The sequence below is a fragment of the Hippoglossus stenolepis genome, chromosome 20 (assembly GCF_022539355.2).
Source record: "Hippoglossus stenolepis isolate QCI-W04-F060 chromosome 20, HSTE1.2, whole genome shotgun sequence".
In the NCBI taxonomy this organism is placed as follows: domain Eukaryota; kingdom Metazoa; phylum Chordata; class Actinopteri; order Pleuronectiformes; family Pleuronectidae; genus Hippoglossus; species Hippoglossus stenolepis.
This window is the reverse complement of record NC_061502.1, coordinates 10131405-10143882: the sequence shown is the minus strand read 5'-3', so window position 1 is coordinate 10143882 and position 12478 is coordinate 10131405. Positions and strand designations below refer to the sequence as shown.

At 42.3% G+C, this 12478-nt stretch overlaps 1 protein-coding gene across 2 annotated transcripts in view; it reads right to left on the bottom strand.

Annotated features, from left to right (window-relative positions):
* Nucleotides 1-12238, bottom strand: part of LOC118099347 (phosphatidate phosphatase LPIN1) — an 18662-nt gene extending 6424 nt beyond the window's left edge. The window contains exons 1-5 of one of the 2 annotated variants that reach the window (XM_035143857.2): nt 11999-12238; nt 4979-5182; nt 4792-4887; nt 2258-2544; nt 366-479 (exon numbers count right to left, since the gene is read on the bottom strand). In XM_035143857.2, the coding sequence (XP_034999748.1) occupies nt 366-479; nt 2258-2544; nt 4792-4887; nt 4979-5182; nt 11999-12073 (776 nt within the window). In that variant the 5' untranslated portion in view covers nt 12074-12238. Of the gene's footprint in view, nt 1-365; nt 480-2257; nt 2545-4791; nt 4888-4978; nt 5183-7828; nt 8482-11998 lie in introns of those variants that run through there. The other variant, XM_035143859.2, reaches the window with a different exon arrangement.
* Nucleotides 12239-12478: the final 240 nt, after the last annotated feature.

Here is a 12478-nt window from a genome sequence, read left to right as displayed (position 1 = left end):
TCAATTGTCAGTAGAGGAGTTTGCCGTTCTTTGTGTTTTCCCCCATTGAGTCATGTTTGGCGTCAAAACATAGGAATGCACCATGGAGACCAGCAGTAATGTTACAATGATGATTATATAAGTCTAGACTGCCAGAATAAAGAGGAAGAATAAATTAGCGTGTTCACCCAGGAGTCATGTTTCAATCCTGGGCCGATTGGGGCCAGAGTCTGCAAAAACCTGTGTTTACTGCTGAGTCAATTGTAGCCAGATGTTAGCGGGCGTTACTGAGTTTTTTGAGCAGTGAAAAAGGGGCTTAAAACATCTGTTTTCGTTCCGTTTAATTGTAGGTGTGTGTACATGTTTGCTTGTGTGGGGTTAGGCACCTGTGGATGGGACTCCACTCTCCATCTGAGTGGGTGTAGAGTCCAGCCTGTTTGTAGGAGCCGCTGGTCGAACCGACGTTTGTCTCGTCTCTTAAGACATCCCGAGAAGAAGACCTGGAAAACACACACACCCAGAAAAACATCATGTAACTGTACAATGTGTGATTCTTTGTTTTGTATTGTGTCCTTTATTTTGTGCAGGGCTATAATTAACCTTCCACTTTTTACCTATTTCCCAGAGCAAGTTTTAAGACCCACATAAATCTTGCCTTAACTTGTTCCACTCAAAACATGTCATGCAGCCACAGTTCAGTGAGATTTATACTGAGCTCTAAAGATGTTTAAATGTCATGTGAGTCTATCTGTTCTCTAAGAAAAGCTTTACCAGGGATATTTTAGACAAAAGAAGAAATCCTTAAAATGGTAAAAATTAGGAGCTCATGTTTTCATCTGCGTTTGTCTGTTAGTTAGCAGGATTATGCAAAAACTACTTAGCGGATTACCGTTAAACTTAGTGGAAGGATGTATTACTGGTGAGGACAGAAACCATTAATAATTAATATAGAATAATTCCAGGATCTTAATCCAACGTGCTTAGGAGATTCATATTTATCTGATCCAAATAAAAATCCGGATCTAGTGAATGTAAATGTGATTTCATGTGGAGACTGTTGGGCCTCGGTGGAGGTAGGAGCTCTGCTGAGTGACAAATCAAACATGTCTTTGCTTACGCCACATTTACAATCATCTTATTCCTCATACCCACATGAAACATCATGGTGTTGTTTTCTTACAGTAGAGAGCAGCAGAGATGAAAATAACTCGTGTCATCAGGGGTTCATATTTACAACTGCTGCTGTATCCATTCATGATAAGTGGACCAACAACATACAACACGACTCCTATAGCTGCGTGCCTGACCTGCATACTCCGCATGCTAAGCCATTTTGGATCCAGTGCTCCGATGCACAGCGGAGGCCAAGTTACACTTTGGCAGCTGCGCATATGTGTGTCCACATACGTTAGCATGAACTCATTCACAAAAACACCCACACACACAATGACGATGTTTCCTCTTTTCATACGTGAAGCTTCCTCTTTCACATCCAGTGGTAATCACAGGGCTGATGGAGGGTTTTCTGTGCGGTTTTAAGTGCTTTATCAGTGTGTAAGTGGCAGCACCACAGCTGGAAGCCTCTCCACTACAGACACTGGTCTGTTTATCCATGCCTGACAGACTCTGGCTCCTCTACAGCTGCTCTCGAGGCTCATTTCAGTGATTTATTGTACTTTTTTATCTCACCACCTCCCTGTCCTCACTTTCCCTCGCTTCCTTACTGTGTCACGTGTAAAGCTTTTCCTCTTTGCTTACACTGATTTTCCACACTATTATTACTCGCTTGTGTCTGTTTGTGGGTTTGCTTGTAAACAGGATTAATGCAGAAACTGCCAGACTGATTTCCACTAAACTTGGTTGAAGGATGGGGCCTGGACCTGGGAAGAAACCATCACATTTTTGTGTGGTTACAGATTAAGGGGCAGGATCCACTTTTTACTTTCTTCAACATGGTCCTCAACATTTTAATACATTTTTCAGAAAATAATGCATGGACCTTGATTTAAAAAGTCTATTTAGCTTAGATACTGTTAGTATAGCAGACGTTTTGTTTTCAGATTTCTAACAAATTGTTACTGGTAAACCGTGGCCTTTCTAGTTGACATATTTTGTGTTGCTGTACAACACTGTTACTTCTCCTGAGTAGATAGACATAGTTAAGTAAATAAATGTTCATTTGTTTTTCATGTCCACTGTTTAGGACTATGTTTTGTGACAAATAAGGGGGCGGCTGTGGTTTAGTAAGAAGAGCAGACCTGTCTCTACTCTTCCTCACCTGTTGCTCTCCATCTCCGCGCATTCATCGGAGCTGATGTCTATGGTGAACATGTCCTCGTCTCCGGAGTAGTCTCCGCTCTCCTCCCTCCTCACGTTGTCCGCCCGGGCTTTCCTCCTCCTCTTCCTCCTCTTCTTCATCATCCCGCCACCGGGCTCCCCGTTGCTCCCTGCGGAGCCCAGCGTCAGCACGGGCTGCCCAGAGCTCTTCCCCATCAGGGAGGAGCTCATGAGAGCGGCCCCGTCGGACATGATCGGAGATGTGGCCAGGTAGGAGGGAACCACTTCCTGTTGGAACGAGAAATAGAAGTTAAATAGTGTTTTTCTTTGAAATTCATATGATATCATTTGACTTAAACAAAGAGATGCACTGAACTTAACACTAAATACTACCAACATATAGAAGTTTCAAGTAAATGAGCCTTTCTACGAGGGGTGGGAATCACAGGGTAGATATCAATATTCATTTCTTTGTCTTAAGGGTTAGATAATGACAACTTAGGAATATATTATATATTGTATACATTGGCCTATGTATTGGCATTGGGAATTTTATACTCTCTAGGTCAGTATCAGCATTAACCCCCGAAAAATCCATAACAGTCGGACACACTCTGAAATAATGTAAAAGATCCTGGACTGATAAAACCTTTATATGCTTTTGAACTATTTTAGCAAACAAGTTCGATTGTAAAACTCCTGCTGAAACACGACTCTTAGTGCTTTGTTAGTGGTCCGAGACAAATATGCACAGACACTGCCAAACTGTTTGCTGAAAGAGTTTGTCAGCAAATCCAAAACAGTCCCTCCCAACTGTTTGTGTAAGAACACTGTTTTTTTCCCCTCCTTCTAGGAAAGGAAAAGTCTTTCCAGGAAGTTCTCCTGCTGTCAGAGCAGAGGAAGTATAACTCTCTGTGTGTTTGTGTGTGTGTGTGTGTGTGTGTGTGTGTGTGTGTGTGTGTGTGTGTGTGTGTGTGTGTGTGTGTGTGTGTGTGTGTGTGTGTGTGTGTGTGTGTGTGTGTGTGTGTGTGTGTGTGTGCAGACATATGGAAAGAGGCAGACAGAGAGAAAGAGAGAGAGAAAAAAGAGAGGGAGAGGAAAAACTGAGCTACAACCGTATGATTAGTGGTCCGACAATGCTCGCTAACGTTTTGTTTCCCTGTTCCAAGAAAAAAGAATTCAAAGAAACAGAGCTCCTCCCCTCTCCTTTCTCTTCCATCGTCTGGTAATAATCTGACGCCCCTCTAGGGACAATAAATCAGCCATTTCCCTCGCTGGAGCCGACATCGTTGGTTCAACACTTGTTTATGTCTTTCAGCTGCACACATCCTCACGTGCACACGATAGCAAAATGATAGTGTGCGCGAGCGACGTGGCTCTTTAAATCTGTGACTTAAGACCTTGGGCAAACCAAATGCAAACACTGGAAACAGCAGCTTTCCAAGGCCTGATTAAAACTGGCTACTTCTCCCGTGAATTTTAAACCGAGTTTGGATCTGTTCTCCCTCTATTCTCAATTGAGGACTTCTGACTTCAACTTGTCAACCATTCCTCTAATAGTTAAGCCAAATTCTCAACATCCTTTCAATTTCTCTATAGGCATATTTCCAGGGACTTCCTCTCTTGGTCTATCCTCAATCTCAGGTCAGAGAACCTAGGTTACTGCTGCAGTGACGACTCTGACTCGCTGATGAACAGAGGATTGCTGTTCGGCCAAAAGGGGAAGGAAGAAATTCCTGGCTGCCGTGCCAACTCTGCACACAGCGTGACCTTGTTCAAACTACTATGGCCCGGTCGGGAGGAGAAAGGTAGATTGGATAACATCTCTCAGTTGTAAACATGGGTGTGTCTGGGTTTCAGGGCGTCAGTGGGTGGAGAGTGATGTTTGAAATGTTTTCTTTCCAAATCTTGTTTTCATTTGAATCGTCATGCACCACTGACATGTTATATTGGCACATGAATCAAGACGGATATAACAGTCAAGACATTCTGGAAAGTATTACAGCACTCAGGGCAGTTTTTCATTTGGTGCAAAGGATGGTAATTCCATTTCAAATAAAGATGACTTGGCAGCACTCTGACCATATGCCCTGAGCAGCAAGTCTAGATCCAAAAGGGCCGGACCTTTTCCTGTATGTCTTTTCCCGCATTTCCTGTCCACCTTCACTATTGCTATCTAATAAGACCATGACTAAAAGGCCCCAACAGTCCCCTTAAATTCAATCAAGCTGCACCAAATTCCACACAATCATAGATATCGGTCCCCTAAATGTGACTGATTTTCTTTATTGAGAGCCATGAATTATTCCCTGAAATGTAATGGGTTCTTCCCTGACCCATATTGCATCCTTCCACCAAGTTACATGTTAATCCGTCAAGAAGCTTTTGTGCAATTTTGCAAACAAAGAAATCACAAACAAACATACAACCAACCAACAAACAGACAGGTTTGTGGTTGTGCACAGAAGAGAACACATCATAACATGCAGACACAATTACAGCCATCGCAACTTGAAGGAAAACTGTTCTCCATACCTGATCGTTTTCTGTTTCTTGCACAAAGAATGCCTCTCCATTGTCCCCGAGCTTCATGTGCAGATCCACTGGTTCCCCATTGATCTCCATGTCAACCTGAGGGGAGACAAGAATTCAAAAGTTGACCAACCTAGAATGATTCACTTCTAACTTAAAGACAAATCCCTTTGTGTTTCTATCTTGTTACCACTTTCTCTAGGGACCGGAGGACGCCCATCTTGCCGAAGCGAACGTGGAAGGGCGAGCACTGCAGCGAGCCATCGGGCTGTCTCACGACAATGACGTCAATGCAGCCAGAAAGGGTGGCGGGATTGAGGCCCCGGTACAGCTCCTTGACCTGGACGAACACCTGGCCCGCCAACTGTCCCACGTAGTTCATGGTCTGACGGGTCTGAGGGGGGGGGGGAGACAATTGAAATACGAGACAGAACAAGATCAATTATTAAGAATTTAAACTATTAACACGAGGATATGAAAAAGGTTTACATGTGCTGCTTAAATAACCCAGTTATGATCAGTCAACACCGGGCATACGGTGACCGTGCCTCAAACTCATTCAACCTTTGACGGAGGAGGTGTTTATTATCCAGCAGCTGTCGTGAATCCCTCAGTCTGTCAGTCAACCCACTGAAGACATTTAGCTCTCCGTCACTGTCGGATGAGGTGACTGGTATGACTGAGGAAAGAGGAGATGGTGGCTGCTCTCTCCTTAGCACTTTCGTAACTTCTCCAAGGTTAGACTGTGGCCCACATACTGCTCATTGACCTCGCGCCCCCCTCTTTTACACTTCCCGATAAGTCTGGAAATCCTACGCAACTGTTTTCCATTCAGCTAACCCCAGACAGCAGAGGTCAGAGGACGGACCGAGTCGGACCCACACTGTGTTCGTCGCCTGAAGGTGATCTAGACTCAGGGGGAGGCCTCTTGAAATCGAGAACACCTCGTCTATGTTTACAGCGACTTCTCAGAAGAACTGTGCATGTCGTCTTTTTCAAGGAAATGAATACAGTTGTGTGAAAGCTTGAATAAAGAGTGAACTTTTGAACCACGTAGTCAGTCCATTTTGTTCAAACACTATACGCAGTATTTATTTCTGGACTGATAGCTACACAGTAGCAGTGATGAGATCCTAAAAGATCACACAGAGATTTCTCAAATCATCTTTTTGTTTCACTGGTTTTAGGTCGGAATGGACACAATGGGACTTCGTCTACTACCCATCAGGATTTAGTAACGTCTGAATTGGGATCTAAAGATAGTTGTTGTTTGGTCACTGTCATTGAAATGTAATCAATCCCACTCTGTCCTGAGAGGAGTGATGGAGAAATACTTCAACAAGAGAGATCTAAATCAGGAGGGGCCAAACTTTACAAAGAGGGGCCAATTATAGGTCTAACATCGTGTACGCTCCTAATTCAGTAAGATGCACATTTAAGTCATTCCTTGTTTACGGTTAGCTCTATAGCTTTGAGTAAAGATGATCGTTTTCTTCAAAAGAAGCTTTAAAAAATTAAAATTCTGAACAAATTCTCATATTTCTTATAAGTATTGTTCGTAAGTTACTGTTTTTTTTGTTTTGTTCTGTTTTTTAAAGACTACTAATAAGACTAGGTCACTCCAGGGGCCAATCAGATTTCAGCTGGGGCCAGTGCCCCCCTGGTCCCACCCCTGGATCCACCTGTGAAACAAACATGTTTCCCCTAGTTGTAACATGTCTTGATGTTCTTTGTTATTTCACCACATACACATTACATGCAATAATAACTGCATATACATTCCCCAACTTCTCCGTTCCAGTCCTAATCTTGTGCTCAAGTACGTCGTCTCGTTTCCCCTCCAATTACTTCACAGTGGCTCTGTGTATTATTAGCACAAGGTAAGGTCAGGTAAAGAAATATTAAATCACGTCCACATCTTTGCTGGCACCAGATGCTGTCCACACTATTTAGAACTCTGTGCAAACAACCAGTGAACAATCCCATTTGTTTACTATTCAAAAACACAGTTTTAAACAAGGAAGCTCGTCAGACCTTGACCTTGCCTCAGTCAGCCCCCCAAAACGATTACAGCGCATAAAGGCATGTTACAGTTGGTATGAGGATATGCCACCACGTGAGGAGGTCCCTTATAGAAAAATTAGAGCCCTAATTTTAGAGCAGTGGGTGAATGTGAGAAGACGCGACTATGTCTGGGTATTGAAGGCGACCTTGGCTGCATGCAATTATCAATTTTGTGTTTCGCTGAGGCTCTGAGCTGCAACACTGACAGCTGATTTTCAAAGCAGAGGAAATCTGGTGTGATACAATGCCACACTACACACTGCTGCTGCTGCTGCTGCTGCAGAGCCTCATCCAAAAATAGATTGTCTTGTGTTGTAGGTGGGACGTAAAAAGAGGAACAATGTCTCAGCACACTGAGACTACTCCTGCTGACTGGGTAAAATCACATATTTCATTTACGACCCAACTTCACTCAGACTGTGAGGAAACCCCACTGTTATGTAAGGCCAGTGTTTAGCTGTGGTATGCTCATTAGTTTAATGGATTTACAAGCTGCAGTTATGAAGATTTGTACTTGCAGGATGGAATCTGGCTGGGCCACTCATCCCATCATGTGTTGCAGACAAAGTCTTTCTCATATTACTACACAGACATAACACATACACCTCAACGATTACAATCTACACATAGCAAGAACACTACAAAATAAAAGCATAAACTTGGACATGGAAAATGTATCTCAATAATTACTATTTCTATCAAAAAGACTCACATGGGACCTGAAAATATATGTACTGGGCAGTATTAACTATTCAACCATTGCTTCAGTTTGTCAAACAACATGTTTAAAGGGAAATAAATGGACTATTTGTATGTGAGTTGCTGACTCACATACACCTCACGGTGTAGGTGGAAAACGTTATAAATGAATGGTGAATGATACACGACTACAAAGACACAGTATTGATCATGTGTGTAAAAACAAGAGGAGATCAAGTCCATTGTCACACAGTAAATACACAGAGCAGGCTCCTACCTTTAACAGCTGAGTGTGCAGACAGACATGCAGAGGCAAGAGGCGAACACCATCACAGCAAACCCATGATAGAGGAGCAGTTTCCCCGCAGAGGTGATAGAAGCCTGACGAGCTGTCACCGGCCAATACAAGTGGAAAACAACTCGGACTATTTCAGCCAAAGCGACGCTGGTGTCTCCCTCGGACTGTGTCCCTCCGCCTCCCTCTCTCTCTCTCTCTTTCTCCCTCTCTCTCTCTCTGTGTTTGTCTCAGGGAGTCTATACAGTCTATGGTCTTGTCAGTGGATGACATCGCTCCGCCCGCCGACCAATCAACGCTGGGCTGTTGAGTTGGAAAATCCATCGCTTCGGTTTGCCACAGTGGCACCAAACAGCAGCCACTCGCTTCCTGTTTCATTCAAATTAATACATCATCTTATTGTATTTGTAGTAATTTTGTAAGCTAAAAATAAGGGAATAAATAAAGACCAAACCACTTTATATGTTGTCCTTTTTGCTGTCTATGTTTTATTTCGTCATGCTCAGTCTGTTTTATATATATATTTATATATGTACTGAATGTGTTACTAAATATAAATATGAATAGATACATATATATGCTTTAGGTTTCACCATGTGAAACCTCTCTATATAAGCCATGACACAGGGATGCTGACCTCACCAGGCTACATGAGGAAAGGCTTTTCAGCAGCACGCGGTGGGAAGTGGTCGGTTCTCTACGTCAGCGTCTGAAGTCAGCGAGTCAGTGAGCTGATCTTTCCGACCAATCACAGCTCCGCATGGTGGCACATGCGATGTTAGCAGATGCAGCCTGAGACCTGAGACGTGAGAACCTGCAGCCAGACCGTGTCAGTGTGGTTTGACATGTGGAGCCTTCATACAGAGCTGAATACCAGTATATACATATATATATGTATAGATATATATTTTTTTCAAGTCAATGTAAACTATTTTTTTACATTGACTTGAGTTAATTTTGTATGTTTATTAATTTATAACTTTTTCTGATGTTTCTAACTTAAAAAAAACAAAAAACAGACCATGTGCCTGTATGTTGCTCTCTCTGTGAGCGTCCATGCATGCATGCGTGTGTGTGTTTGTGTGTGTGTGTGTGCACGCGTGTGTGTCCTGTTCCCTCTTTAGGACTTTTCTATAAACAATGATTCATCATCCATCGGACTCAATTCAAGGTCTTGGTTGAGCTTAGGGCTAAAGATGTGAGTTGTGGTTAAGTTAAGGTAATGGCTGAATCATGGTGAAGATGAGGGATAAGGTTTTGATTAAAATCTCCACAATGAATGGAAGTCAATGCAAAGTCCTAATAAGGACAGCTGCGCAAACTTGTGTGTGTGTGTGTGTGTGTAAGGAGTGAGAACAAGGCTCCAAATCCTCACAGTAAAAAAACTCTCTTTTCATGTAGGACCCCTTGGCAACAGTCCAACATATTTCATGAAGTATAAAAGCCTCAAGTGCAGCTCTTCTTCAAGTGTCAGTTCAGTGTGTGTGTGCGTGCATGTGAGCGTGCACAGGGGGGTAATTGTTTTTCCAGGCTGTAGAGCAGCAGCAGTCTTTGGGCAAAACTAGAAGAGAAAGAATGTGTGTCTTTGTTGTTTTTTTTCCATCACAGTCCATCAAAGCTGAGCCCTATGGTCGTTGTGCTGCTGGCCTCTTGTGTGAAATGTTCGTTCTGGCTGTCCTGGTGACACTTTTGTGAATTAGGTTATAAAAGTAATGAGGGAAAAGCCAACAGATACAACAATAAAGGCATTCATGAACTAGAACTTTAGTTTGCAGGTTGATTACTTGTGTAACAACAAGTTTATGTGTCACAGTGTTGGAGCTGCTGCCTTGACGTGTGCTGCTCCGTCTTGAGGTGCACGTGTGTGTGTGTGTATGTACATGTGTGAGTGTGTGTTTTGCCTTATACGACCTTGCTCATTCATTATATTTAGTTTCAGTACCAGTTTGCTGCCTGAGAGGTTTGTCTGGTAGAAACTGCTGACCCTGCACCAACCTGCAGCCTCAGTTGACATTGAGCAGTTTAACAACTGGGGACATTTTTGGAACCCTAATTCCTTTCGCTGAATAATAAGTTAGGTCATATATTGTACCATCACATGCTTTTCACTTTTGTTCATCAACCTTGTTTAAAATCGAGGCCTTTTAGTGTGAGATATACTGAATGAAGTGTGCTCTGAAACATTCTATCCCTAATTGCAAATTTGAGGCACATACCATGACATTTAAGCGCTACCAGTGATAAGTCTGTACTGGCACTGCTGCATAGACACACTGTCCCCACATCACTCCTCAGAGTCACTGGACCCTCCAAGGATAGATGAACCCCCCTCAGCTGCCCTCCCCGACATGCTTCTAAGAAGGAGCCATTTTACCAAGAAGACGACCGATGTGCTCTGGACACAAAACAGCACATGATGGCAATTTCATTTTTTGACATGTACGGTCATAGGCATAAGTGGTATTGCACAACGAGAAACCAGCTGACATATGATCCTCTCCATCACATATATCAGCAGGAGATTTGTAGTCATAACCTGACTGCTCCCTTCGCACCAATTACACTGTAGTAGATACTTGATACTTAAATCTCCCAAAAATAGTGATGTCTTAATGATGTTTATTTGATCTTCATAGAAGAAACCTTTGACTTCTTTGCACAACCACACCATCCCACCAGTCAACAACTCACTACATTTAACTAACATCTCTCATTGATTGCTTTTGAACTGTTAAAATGTTCCAATTTAAATAACCTGCTTGCTCTGTCACATTTTAATTCACATAATAATGCACTGACAAAGACTGAAACATCATCTTAACGTAACAAACAGTATGTACAAGTACTTGTCATTCTTTAGGGTTCTCATTTCATTTGGCTCAGCAAGGGCATGTTGCAAATTCATTGCGTAATCTTGTCACTGGCCACTCTGGCCTGAGAGTCCTAAAACCTGACTGAAACATTAGCTGGTACAAGCAAACTCTGACACAGAGATTAAAAGAAAAAAAAACTCTTTTCCCCAATTAGTGAGATTATTAACGTTTAAACCCTCCCTTGGGCAGAATGCTGTAGACTGTGAAAAGATGAGGAAAGGGATAGGCACATTTTTCATTTATAAATCAAGATTTGAAATGCAAATACTAATGAAATAAATATAAGTTCACACTATATTTAAGGGGATTTTGATTATAGCTTCTGCAAATTACCAAATTTGAACACTGAAGTAACATGACTGGTCATTATGTTCATTATGTACCACTTTAACGTTTTGTAACACTTTCATACCACTTGAAATCAAGAGCTCCCTGAAAGTTCAGCCTTTTTATTACAAAATAAATGTCCCGAACATGATGATATCTTTAATTATCCCAATAAATTTCCCATTATGCTTTATTTTAAGTTTAAAGACTGATTTTTGCTCTTGAGTGAAGGTTGTGGTTTAAAAGTTTCGTCATAAGCAGAGAATGACAAACACTTGATAAACAACAACATTTGTTACAAATCTGAGGTGGATCAATTATGTCATATACCTCCTCACTGTGTTCACTCAATGCATTAGAAATATACTGATATATACATGTTGAACCTGAGTTATATTGCGGTTGATTAAAATTATATTGCGACAATTATGGACAAAATGTTATTCCCCATGTGTATTTAGCCTTACATAGACATGTCGTTGAAAACAACTGCCATTAACTATCTCAATGTATTTACTTCACCTTATGAGATGAATGAATCATTGTCATCTTGTAGGACAAATATGCTATTTTTAATCCAAGGTGCACACCCTTGTCTCCCCCTTCACACCATCCTTCTTCTCTGTAGCAGATTGTCTTACAGGAGCGGGATTATAGAGACACACACTTGTACTCGGAACCAGTTACAGCACTTTTAAAAGTTGTACCTAATATTTTATTCATGTTAAGCCTGAATAAAAACAGAAGGATGAATATTGAATGACGCAAACTCAAGTCTTTAGTCCGGCTCTGCTGCCATTGACAAAAGACAGCACTCAAAGACATTAGCACATAAAAGCATCAACATCAATACATGCAGTGACTGAAGTACATTAAGGTTCATTCTCCTCTACTGTTATTTCATGCTCCTGTTTGTCTTCCACACATGCATAGGATTCACAGTTCACTTTACCCAGCTCCAGGTGTTGTCAGTGGCGTACTGGTCAACAGTCTCATCTAACTCTTCATCATCCTCTGCTGATGTCATGATTCCATTATGTGTCTGATCCACGGCTGTAGATCTATGGCCTCTCAGAAGAGGTGTATGTGTGTGTGTGAAACTCCACAAGTCCGGTCTATGTCTGGAGGTTGTGTCTTCGCTCTCAGACCAAGTCAAGTGTCTGACTGCCGTGAGCCAGTGGACAGCGTCTCTACTAAATTGACCTGAGCCCCCCGGGTCAGAAACCTGAGACGGTCCTGAAGGGGTCATCCTCCACCAGACCCCGTGACTTCTGAGGCATTTCAGGAGGGAGGGGGACACGAGTGTATGACAGAATGTACATTTGAGTGAACTTCCTCAGACGCAAGTAAACACATGCCAGTCACAAGTCAGACGGCAAATCACCCCATCACAGATCTCCCCCTGCTAATGCCAGTCAAAACATTGTGTTCG